Raw genomic sequence first — 12,328 nt, forward strand, 5'->3', positions numbered from 1 at the left:
GCGCCGCCCTGCTTTCAGAAAGGCATTTTAGGGTTGTTTACAAGGGTTTTTGACCAAGGGTTTGGGGTTTGATTCCACCACCTTGTTTGGTGGAACTAGAATTTCCCGGGGGGCTCGGGATTGGTCTTGAGGTTAGGTTTTGGACTTGAGGTTTGGTGACGACTTTGACCTATGGTTGTGTTTAGGTGAGCGCTAGGGCTCGAGAGGGATCGTGCTCAAGGAATCAAGTGATCAAAGCTAGCGAATCGAAAGGTAAGAGAACTGCACCCGGTTATATGTTTGTGATGGGACTAAGTGCTCCCGATATTTGTATTATGTCAATGATGGTATTATTCCATGGGACATGTGATACCGGCCTAAGAGTGCCGTACACAATATTTGTGCACAGGGCGCGGCTTGGCCACTGGTAGCCGAGGACAGCTTAATATTCACTGAGCTCGGTTTAAGCGGGCCGAAGTCAGTGGGATAACAGAGGGAGCGGCCTGAGGGCGGTAGCCCTAGTTATCATTTGTGAACTGATATATGATATGAGTTGATATGTTTAACATGTTGAATGCTTGATTATACTGAATGATTATATGGTTGTGAACATGTGGTGCAATATGAGATATTGATTTGTCTGTTGATTGCTTATGCTTTGTTGTTGTGTTTTCTTGCTGGGCCTTGGCTCACGGGTGCTACGTGGTGCAGGTAAAGGCAAAGGCAAGTTGGACCAACCCTGAGATGGAGAGCTGTGGGGTTGAATGTACGTAACCAGCTGTTCGATCACCATGGTCGAGGAGTGGATCAGGACAGGGATTGCCTAACTGTCTGTTTTGCCTTAATATGGCTAATATTGTATTTAAACCTTATGTCTTTTGTAAACGGTCTTTAATCTTAATATTCTGGGATCCCGTGTAAACCGGAAACGTCTCTTAATGAAAAATGTGACTTTTGAGACCAAAATATTTTAACCCTAGTTCCTTTATAGTTTCAATAACACGTTCTTAATTAAACGACTTGGTTAGCAAGTCTAGCACTTTATAAATACACAGTGTAACGGTCTTGGCTATCCAGGGCGTTACAGTTTTCTTGTTTAACTATTTGGAATCTCAAGACATTGCATTTCAATTTCAAAATGTTAAACTATCTTTTTTGAGGATAATACTTTTCAAAACAGTCACTTAACGACCAATTTTCGAGTGTTTGACCTCTTATAAGGGTGTTGACCACTAGAATGCATGGTCATATTCTAGTGAGTCAACCAGTTAAAATTTTGGGTCGTTACACTTGACCTCTGACAACCGCGAGCTTGGTCTTCCCCTTCGCTCTCGTTGACTCACTGAAGCTCCACCACGAAGTTGTTCTAAACAATACTAAGAAACCCACTTCCCTCATCCTAGTCTGCAAGTTGTTCTTCCCCAGCACTTCCTCAGCTGCCCTCGTTGAGCTTCACTTGATCTCCATGACCGACGTCCCTACCCAAAATGCCTCCGTCGCTATACGATTAGCCCAAATCAATCCCCCATCGTCCTTGCCTAGATCCACAGACTCACCGTCACCCATCTCTGCTACCTTCGATGCACCTACCCGCGATGTCTCCACTTCCCAACACCCAACTCCTGCGACTGGTAAATCAGATTTGCAAGAAGAAGAGGAAGAAGGAGAAGAAGAAAAAGAAGAAAGAAGAAAACAGTGGGGAAGAAAGAGAGAAGAAAGTTTATATTAGTTTTTTTTTTTCAATTCTTAGATTAGGGTTTAGTTATTACATTTTTATTTTAATTATGAAATAGTATAATAAATTAATTTTTTTAACTAACAACTAAAAAAATTTAATTATGTAAATTTTTATTAATTGATAAATTTTTATTTTTAATTAAAAATATTTATTTATATATATATTTTAATAGGATTTAAAATGAGAAAATATTGATTTTTTTACATGTGAACCAATCATTGGCTGACACGTGGTCATTGACGGGTCAAAAATCATACTTAAGGATTGGTACCTACGAAATGTAACTATAATATAAAGTTTGGTACTTTCATTGCAAAACAAAAATTCTATTTACCCATAAGTAAATACAAAATTTTAGAACTTTTAGTCGCAAATTTTCCTAAATAATGATAGAACTTTTGTAATAAGTAATAGGAAATGCATAACTAATTTCAAATGCATCATTTATTAAAATTATAAAGTATTTAAATTTGTAAATGTTTAATATAATAAAATAAAAAATTAAATAAATTTTTGTAACTTTAGAAGCCAAAAAAATATTTATTGTTATGATTACTTTTTTAACTTCAAGTTCATTTAATTAAATAATTATCATTAGTTCACTCTAAAAAAATTATCATTAGTAATTGTGGGTAAGATTAGTAAGAAAAATATTATAGTAATACAAAGCAAAATGCGAACACATTATTGACCAAAAATGAGTTATTATTTTAATCTATCTATATCTATATTTATATACTTATATAAATAAGAGTTATAGAAGTGAGGTAAATTTATCAAAATCATTTATATAGGATTTATGTATCTTCTCATAATTTGTGATTTTTTTCTTTCTAATTTTGTTATTTAACAAAAAAATTAATTAATAATTTAAAAAATACATATAGTCTTACATCGTTTATAAACATTGTGATGTTATACTTGTAGGTTATATATAGTACCATTCATTCATTTTAATTTGTAATATGTCCAAATATTATAATTTTTTTTTTCTATTGGTCATTCGTTTAACTCAATCTTAAAAGAAAAATCTATATAATGCAGATCTATGCCGAGTAATAATGAAAAGTACTGTGAAATTGAAAAAAAAATTGAGATATTTTTAGTGATAGACCTAATATATATGTATATATGAATTAAACATGACATTAAAAAATAAAGAAATTAACAAACGTATACAAACAAAATTCTATCTTTTTGTAAAAAATATATATAATTTTATTATATATTTTTTTAAGAAAAACTATAATTAACCCCATTAATACAATTTTTTTAGATATATTATGTTATATTTCCTAGTGTATTTATAATTTATATACAGAACAAATGGAGCAAAGTATGACCTGGCCGACCATAAAGTCATAAACCCGTACTACATAAGCTCTGAGCGTCGGTCACGGAAAAATATATTAAATAAACCAAATAATTATCATTGTCTGAGTCATTGTGACAGAGCGCGATCTGTACAAACTGTATTTTAATCACTTTCTCTGTAAAACTGTATATTTATCAAGCCATGGAGCACTCAAGGGACAAGAAAAGAAAAAGATTCCGAAACACCTTAGCAGCTTTACCCTCTATTTGAATTTTGACCCCAAAAAATACTTGAGAGAGTCTCTGCCACGCTCGTCAACATATCTGGTTGCCCGTGACCGAGGCTAAGCTTCGCTGGTCTCTGGCTTCAGTACTGGCGTAAAACAACGAGTGCCCATCTTTCATTGAACGGTAATGTATTAACCCTTTTCGTTTGACTTATCTTTTCGATCGAAAATCTTGTTATTTGATGATTTTAGCTGATATATCTTGATGGGTATCTGGGAATGTGTTGTTTTAGCTCGCAGCTCCTCTTGGTGTTTTGATTTATGGCTATGTGGCTTGTTTTTGTAGATTGAGATATTTGTTATGGCTTTGCAGGTAAGTTAGAAATTGGTCATGTTGAGAAGGAGGTTGTGTAGATTAAGGGATTGGAACGGAGGTTTTGTTCTTTGAGGTTAGATTTACTTGCGGGAAAAGCTAATGGTTATAATGGATTATTGAACAGATAATGTTAGCTATTTGGTGCATGCAAAACATGGTATTTGAATTATTACTTAGAGGATTACATTCTTTTTGAAATGCTTAAAATAAATTGTCACACTGCTAAATTTGGATGTTTCTTTTGTTTGGTCTTGTGCTCAAATAGGATTTAATAGTCTGTTTAAATGAAGCCTTTGATTAGGGTCAAGCCAACCATCTCTTGCACGAATGTGAGTAATGGAGTGTTTGTTATTCAAAATACATATTTATGATAAGTGATTACGATTTCAAGGAGGTGGAGTGTGAAGTGAGTAAAAACGAATTTATTGATTTTTTTTTTATTATCGTTAAATGGCATCTATTAGAAGAACCTTGTCTCCGGTGCCTCGACCTGGAATTGCATTGTCTGGGGAAGCCTGTTCTGTTGCTTCTCCACTTTCCAGGTCGTCAACTTGTGCTCAGAGCCATCCACCATCCAGTGGATTTTTTTCTTCTCTATCCAGCTCACTGGATTCACAAGCCTTTGTTCTTAGTGTGTTCTCTCCAAGGACTTCAAGGCCCCTTGAAAAGTCCAAACTTAAAGGACAAGTATGGAGGAAGATGCTTTTCCAATTTGTTATATGCTTCTTGGTTGGAATATTCATAGGGTTCACTCCATTTTCCTCGATTAATATTTCCACTAATCTCATGTCAAAGCATCAAGCTTTCTCCTTTGAGGTGATGTCTACAGTTGGAAAGTTTCAGTCATATGATAGTGTATCTAGAAGTGATATGCCATTAGACAGTGGGGCTATGAAGGAAAATGATACCTTAGAACCAGAGCCGGTGGAGTCAAAACCAATAGATGGTATGTCTCCAGATACTATCGGTAATGTATCACTTGTTCAAGAATCAGAATTGGAGTTCAGAAAGCTTTTAATAATTGTGACTCCGACGCATGCTTGGCCATTTCAAGCCTATCATCTGAATCGTTTGGCTCAAACAATAAAGTTAATATCATCCCCTTTATTGTGGATCGTTGTGGAAATGGCCTCACAGTCCGTAGAAACAGCTGACATATTAAGGAGAACCGGGGTTACGTACAGGCATCTTGTTTGTAACGTAAATTTAACTGATGTTAGAGATAGGAGTGTTCATCAAAGAAATGTCGCACTGTCGCATATTGAAACTCACCATCTTGATGGAATAGTGTACTTTGCAGATGACAATAATATATACTCAACAGAACTTTTTGAGCAAATGAGGCAGATAAGGTGACAATTCTTTTAACAACATTAATGCTCTCTTTTTCTGTCCTTTTTCTTTTCCTCTTCTCGTTTAACCTTGACCTTTTTTGTGCATGCTACTATTTTAATGCAAATGTTGGATCTTCCAATATAATATCACGAGAGGCATAATGACAAAAAAAAATGAAAAAGAAAAGTTTATACATGTTCTATTCTTATGGCTTCTGTTTTCCTATTCAACTTATATTTAGCTTGATTACATCCTAAGCAAGGTAACCATATGCTGAGTGCTGAATAAGAATACTTGAATTTGCTACATTTCACTTATGTTATGAATAGATCACCTTTTTTATTGTCATAACATAATAAATGAGTTTGTTCAACTGTTTTTTCTCTGTACATCTTATAATGATGTTTTTGTTCTTTTTTTGAGTTTTAGGCGATTTGGGACATGGGTAGTGGCCAAAGCATCAGAGAACAAAATTAACCCAGTACTAGAAGGGCCCGTTTGTAATGGAACTCGAGTAATCGGATGGCACATGAATGAAGCAAAATGGAGATTTCGGAGATTTCATGCTGAAATATCAGGGTTTGCCTTTAATAGTACTATACTCTGGGATCCCAAGAGGTGGCACAGACCTATGCTTGAACCTATTAGACAACGTCACACAGTCAAGGATGGTCTTCAAGTTAGTATTTCTTTTTTGTCAATTTTGTCTGTAAGGGGACATTTTCTGCCACAAAGTAACATAATAAAATTCTTTCATTTCCACTCTTTCTAAAGTTACAAAACTTTTTACACACTTAATATCACAAAACATTTTTTATTCCTAAACAGGAACTAGAAATCCATAACCACCAAACTTTGACATGATGGTTTTAGTTACTAACCTAGTTGATTTGCATTTCCAGGTAAGCACATTTATTGAACAAATTGTGGAAGATGAGAGCCAAATGGAAGGATTAGAGCAAGATTGCTCAAGAATCATGGTTTGGCGTCTTCATCTTAAATCAGCTAACTCTGTATATCCTCATGAATGGTTCATGAAGGAAAATCTAGATGTCATTGCTTCCTTTACTAGAAGTTCTTGACATGAGAGGAGTCCACGTGAATGACAGGTAAGCTCTTAGAGATCCTTTTTGCGAGTATACATCTTAAACATACAATTCCATTTCCACCTTTCAGATGTTATACAATTATACTCGTGTTGTCAGGTTTCTGATGATTCTTGGTGAGCAATCAAGGACAAGGTTTAGGTAGTAGATCATATAGTCATAGGTATTAATAAAAGGGAAAAAAAGTAAGAATAAATTGCTTCCTGGATTTCTAATGCAGAGATAAATGATCTTTTACTCCATTCTTTAAGTATGTTTTGATTAGTCCCAGCTCAAAGCCATCAAGCAGATGCACCCCCTACTTAACTGTATCCATCCTAGTCTGCCTACTAGTGAATAGCTTAATTTTTTCCTCCTATTTAAGGTTGTAGGAGTTAAAACCAATGAGGGGGTGCTTAGAAATACAGAATTAAGGACTTTATGAACAATTGAGAAGCAGCCAACAACACTCTGGTTTTCAGTTTGTCCTCGTTTGTTTTTTTTCTCTTTCATGTAGTTTTTTAACTATTTATGTTGTCTCCTTATTTGTCCTTGAATTGCTTTTCAGGGCCGGAACTATCAATTAAGATTCTTATTCAGGGATCATCGTCAGCTTGTATGTGCTTACTTGTTGGTAATCTTTAATTTCTCTGTGCATGTTTAGATGATACAGCTTGTTTCCTCCTTTCCTAAATGGTGGTTGAATTTTTGAAAGCAAATATCTCCCTTGAAAGGTGAACACATTATCCACTTGCCTAGTTTATTTGTATGTTTTTCTCTCATTTTTTCCCCCAAGAGAAGCAATTCTATTCTAGTCGATGGTCAAATTGAAAACCATCTTAAAGCTCATAAAGTTGTGGATTTTATGTTTGCTTTCTTACCACTTTTTTTTTTTTCTTCCTTTGATCATACTTTACTCGTTTCCATTTCTAATATTGTAAGAAAATTTTGATAATGTAATTGGTGCTCCCAGCTTTTGTTATCTTCTCACACTTTGGCTCTATTATGTATGTGTACCTCAAAAATGTAAAATGGGGAATGAGCTGACAGTAGCTGTTGCCTTGGCCATGCAAATTGAACATGCTTTTACGACACAATGCATTCTCGTGCATTGATTTGTTTGGCTAATTTTGCCTCAAGATGTGTAGTTTATTATTCCAGTTGAATGTAATAAATAAAGCATATGATTCGGAAACCTGTATCTAACTTTCATTGGGTTGCATATGATTCGGAAACCCTAAACTCTCAAGTAATTATAAAATTAAACAATGCCCTTACAATGCATCATAAATCTAAAATATGTCATTTAATGAGGGTTTGTAGCAAAACGTGCTCCACAATAACGTGATAGTTTTATTTATTTTTTTTTTTTTATAAATCACAATTATTTAAGATGTGATTTACTCTTTTGAGGGTGTAGGGGAAAGATTTCCCCTGATGACATGGCAAGTAAGAGAAGTGAAACACACCATTTCAATGCAGTATGAAAAATAGAGCTTGTAGCTCTTAGTAAGCAAACCAAGAGCTCACACGAATGAACGAAGAGCTCATAACTCTTAATGAATGAATGAATGAAGAGCTTACACCTTTGCATGAATGAATGACTTATAGCTCTTAATGAATGAATGAAGAGCTTACAGCTCTGGACAAATGAACGAAGAGCTTGCAAGTCTTGATGAACGAATGAAGAGCTTACAACTCTATATGAATGAACGAAGAGCTCATAGTTCTTAATGAACGAATGAAGAGCTTACAACTCTATACGAATGAATGAAGAGTTTGCAGCTCTTAGTGAACGAATAAAGAGCTTACAGCTCTGTACGATTGAATGCAGAGCTCATAGTTCTTAATGAATGAATGAATGGAGAAACTCATAGCTCACGATGAATGAATGAAAGAGCTCAGAGCTCCGATCGAATAAAGAGCCCAACGCTCTTGATGAATGCAGAGTTTAAAGTTCTGCACAAATAAGGGAGCTTTACATTCTATGCGGTGATAGAGAACGAAAAAGGGTGCGAAGGCAAAGCAACTACTCTGCACTCATACTTTTAAGAATGATTTAAAATATGGGAGACGAAGTAGGAAAAGGAGAATGGAAAAGGTGGACACATGGAATAATCAGAGTGTATCTTTACAATTCCCTTTACACATTAATTTTCCTATAAATAGTAGACAAGGGATTCATTTTAGGGGACCTTGAATTAATTGCTATTTGATCGTAAGTAGATTGAAAAGAGAGAACAATGGACTAACTTAAGCATCAGAATATCTTTTTGCAGGTACTCCCCATTCGGTTCACTCTTTCAATTCATTTGAAGAGCACATTTATGTTATTGGTTTAGCCAATAGATTGTGTTAAGATCTGAGGCACTACATCAAATGTCGATGAAGATTCAATCAAATTAAGTAGATTATTATTTTGGGGAAGATTTAGACTCGAATAATTGGTGCCATTTGTGGGAAACCAAATAAAAAATTGTGTGTGTGGAAATTCTAAGGCAGAGAAAAGAAAAACAAACATACAATTTTTTTCTATTCACTCATTTTCTTTAATGTTTTTGCAGATACAAAGAGAGAAAGCATGTGAAAGAACTAGAAGATTAAGGATGACTCGATCAAGAGCGCAACAAGAGGAAGCTACTAGTTAGTCTCCACAGATTGATTATATACAAGAGTTGCAGAAAATAGTGTAGTATATACAACAAACAAAAGAGCAAGATGAAATAAGGTTTCAAGTTGCTGAAGAGTAACGTCTACGAGCTGATGAACTCCATCGAAAGCAAATGGAAGAAATGGTAACTCAGCAAGCTGAACTGGCTGCAGAATTGGCTTTGTTGCGATAGGAGAAAAGCAACAATAACAAACAGGTAGAAAATGCGACTACAAGTCGGGACAGAGGAAATCACCCAGATAGTAATGATGCCGAACAAAATGATGTTGATAATGAGCAGAATGTATCAAAGGAAGAAATTAAAAAATCAGCACAATGGGAAAAAGAGAAGAATGATGTGAACAATGGGAAGAAATCAGACAAAACAGGTGTACAGAAACCATTCAGATTGCAAAGCCCTACCTTTGTGCCTAATTTATCGTCTGATTGGAAAGAACAAATGATGAAAGAAGTGATGGATAGAATGGTGCAGAATTGCGAAGTTCAGTAGAGTTGGCCAATGAGACCATCAAGGATTTTTTCAAGTCTCTATTTATTGATTGAATTGTGAATGAATCCAAACCAAAAGATTTCATAATCCCAAGCTTTGTTCAGTTTGATGGAAGCATTGATCCTTCAAATCATATTCTTCAATTTCAATAGAAAATGACAATGGAACAGATTATGAGGCGATGCAATGCAAGGTATTTGCTACAACTTTGAATGGATCTGGTTTGAGATGATTCAAGCAGTTGAAGCCAAAGTCAATTACTTCATTCATGGAACTTGGAGAGCACTTTGTGCAATAATATAGGGGGAATATTGTAACGACCCAAAATTACTAATAAGGCTTAAGGGCCTTGATTAGTGTGCCGGGAGGGCACAATTGGAAGTTACGTGAATTAATGGTAAAAAGCATGCTTATATGATTATTTGGATAAATGTGATGCATGACTATGTGTATTAGTATGCATGTAGGCCTTGATTAGGGTATAAGGGTATATTTGTAATTTTGGCTCGTTGAGGGCATAAATGTAAATATTTGTGATAAATTGTTGAGACCACATTATTATGTGGATATATTTGTAGCTTGTGACTCGAGGCGATCCTAGCGAGCGGTTTAGCGGAAAAGTCACGGTGGGGATTTATAGCCGGCTCGTGGGAGTCCAGGGGTATTTATGGGAATTTGAGAAGTATATTGGGGATTATTTGATACTGAGGAAAATAATTGGCAATTAGTTAGATGTTGGGATGTAAGCGGTAATTATTAGGGACACTCGAGGAATTAGCAGGAATTGGGAGCAAATGACTAAAATGCCCTTGGTATGCTTTAAGGCTTAGGATTTAATGGGAGGGAAAAATGGTCATTTGACTGAAAAGAGATAAGTGTTATATTGCCTTTTTAGTTTTAGTGGAGGCTGTGGAAAGTTTCAGAAGTTAAAGGAAAGAAAAGAGAAGGAAAGAAAGAAGAAAAACATGGACTCTTTCTTCTCCATTCGGTTTGCTCTACTCTTCACCATTCTTTGTGAGTTTTGGGGCTGGAATCTCAGAGTAAGCTCAGGCTGGAACTTAGGGCTAAAGACCTTGGTGAAGCTAGAAGAGTTAGCAGGGATTAGCTACTCAATTGAGGTAAGTTTCAAGATTTCTGATGAGTTTTTCTGAGTTTTATTGAGGTGATTTCTAAGCTTGAGTTTTGGATGGAATTAAAGGAAATAAGCTTGAAGAGTTGAAGGGCTTGAGGCTGGAAGGATACTAGAGATAACCCAAGGTCGAAATTCTCCATAGAAGGTAACATATTATGGCTTTGAAGTTCTACGTTTCTGGTTGAATTCTTGAGTTCAATGTTGTTTTCTTAGTTTGATGATGCATGTGGTTAATTTTTGTGTTATTGGGTTGTGTGGGGTGAGATATAGGTGATGGTAAACTCAATTTGGTGTGGAGTTGAGGTTTGGAAGGGTTCTAATGGGTTTTGGTTCGAGGAAAATCGAAGGAAGAAAAGCAGGGTGTTGTTGGTCTGTGACTAGCGCTGTAGCGCTAGCCTTTGGGCGCTACAGCGCTAGGCTTGGGTTTCCTGGCACTTTTGGTTCTGCTTGTAGCGCTATAGCGCCCACTTTGTGGCGCTGTAGCGCTACCCTGTTTCCAGAAGCGGGTTTTTGGGTTATTTCTTAGGGTTTTTGCCCGAGGGCTCGGGGTTTGATTCCACCACCCCGTTTGGTGGAATTAGGGATTCCCGAGGGCTCGGAATTGGTCCCAAGGTTAGGTTTTGGTATTGAAGTTTAGTGATGGTTCTAATTTGTGGCTGTGACTAGGTGTATGCCAGGGCTCGGACGAGATCGTGCTTGAGAGTTGACTTCATTGAACAAAGCTAGCATAATCAAAGGTAAGAAACTGCACCCGGTTATGTGTTAATGACAGGACTAAGAGCTCCCTATATCTGTATAATGTCATAGATGGTATTATGCCATGGGACATGTAATAAATGGCCTAAGAGTGCCGGAATCAATATTTGCGCATAGGGCGCGACTCGGCCACTGGTAGCTGAGGACAGCTTAATATTCACTGAGCTCGGTTTAAGCGGGCCGGAGTCAGTGGGATAAATAGGGGGTGCGACCTAAGGGTGTCGACCCTGATTAATATGTGAATTGATTATTGATGTTAAATGATGAACTTGGTATGCTGAATGCCTGATTATATAACTGTTGTGGATTGTTGAGTGTGTGGTTATGCTTATGAGTTATTTGATTGTTGATTTGTAAATTGACTGCTTAATGGTTATACTCTGTTATCTGGTTTCTTGCTGGGCCTTGGCTCACGGGTGCTACGTGGTGCAGGTAAAGACAAGGGCAAGGTGGACCAGTCCTGAGTTGGAGAGCTTTAAGGTTGAATGTACATAGTCAGCTGATTGGCCGCCACGGCCGAGGAGTGATACAGGACAGGAAAAGCCTAAATGTCTGTTTTGCCCTTAGAGTGGCTAGTAGCTGTACTTTTGTTCTGAATTTTTGTAAGCTATCTTTTAAACGTTATTACTTTTGGGATCCCATGTACTAAAATGTTTAAATATATGGAAAGCAACTTTTGTGACCAAAATCTTTTAGCCCTAGCTCAATTATAGTTTCAGCACCACGTTTTTAACTAAATAACTTGATTAGCAAGTCTTGCACCTTTATAAACATATAGTGTAACGGTCTTGGCTATCCAAGGCGTTACAAATATTGTAATGTCCTCATAATCAAGGACTGTTACACTGTGTATTTTAAATAGTGCTAGACTCGCTAAACGAGTCATTTGGCCATAACCGTGTAACTAAACGTGCTTAATGGTTTAGGGTGAAATTTTTTGGTCAAAAGGTATAATCGTTTTACTAAAACGTTTACTTCCATACATGGGATGCCAAACTAACATTTAAAAAGGTTAATTACAATTGAAAAGTTACAACCAGCCGACCTAAGCGGCGAAATAGGGTTTGACCCTAGTTCCTCTGAGAAACCTCGGCTGTGGTGGTCGAGCAGCCACATATGTACACATCGTCACCGAAGCTTTCCAACTCAGGGATGGTCCAGCTTCCTTTTCCCGTTACCTGCACCACATAGCACCCGTGAGCCAAGGCTCAGCAAGAAAACTTAA

The 12,328-nt window shown here is 36.5% G+C and overlaps 1 protein-coding gene across 6 annotated transcripts; it reads left to right on the forward strand.

Moving 5' to 3' along the window:
• The first annotated feature begins 3,120 nt into the window (after positions 1-3,120).
• Positions 3,121-7,182, forward strand: LOC133807457 (probable beta-1,4-xylosyltransferase IRX9H). Of its 6 annotated transcripts, XM_062245803.1 has the most exons (7): positions 3,125-3,442; positions 3,632-3,791; positions 3,900-3,963; positions 4,099-4,986; positions 5,399-5,648; positions 5,872-6,078; positions 6,623-7,182. In XM_062245803.1, exons 4-6 carry the CDS (start codon positions 4,334-4,336, stop codon positions 6,049-6,051), a joined length of 1,083 nt encoding a protein of 360 aa, XP_062101787.1. In that variant the 5' UTR covers positions 3,125-3,442; positions 3,632-3,791; positions 3,900-3,963; positions 4,099-4,333; the 3' UTR covers positions 6,052-6,078; positions 6,623-7,182. The 6 variants fall into 6 exon arrangements, with proteins under 6 accessions (XP_062101784.1, XP_062101785.1, XP_062101783.1 ...); XM_062245800.1 differs by having other exon boundaries at positions 3,121-3,442; positions 3,900-4,986; XM_062245801.1 differs by having other exon boundaries at positions 3,121-3,442; positions 3,632-3,707; positions 3,900-4,986.
• The last annotated feature ends 5,146 nt before the right edge of the window (positions 7,183-12,328 follow it).

The sequence above is a fragment of the Humulus lupulus genome, chromosome X (assembly GCF_963169125.1).
Source record: "Humulus lupulus chromosome X, drHumLupu1.1, whole genome shotgun sequence".
Lineage (NCBI taxonomy): Eukaryota > Viridiplantae > Streptophyta > Magnoliopsida > Rosales > Cannabaceae > Humulus > Humulus lupulus.

What these genes read in the sequence shown, in the direction of transcription:
- LOC133807457 (XM_062245799.1), top strand. Translation starts at nt 4,085, where the DNA reads ATGGCATCTATTAGAAGAACCTTGTCTCCGGTGCCTCGACCTGGAATT. An exon ending in GAGCAAATGAGGCAGATAAG is followed by an intron (nt 4,987 to 5,398) that starts GTGACAATTCTT and finishes TTTGAGTTTTAG; the next exon opens with GCGATTTGGGACATGGGTAG. An exon ending in CAGTCAAGGATGGTCTTCAA is followed by an intron (nt 5,649 to 5,871) that starts GTTAGTATTTCT and finishes TTGCATTTCCAG; the next exon opens with GTAAGCACATTTATTGAACA.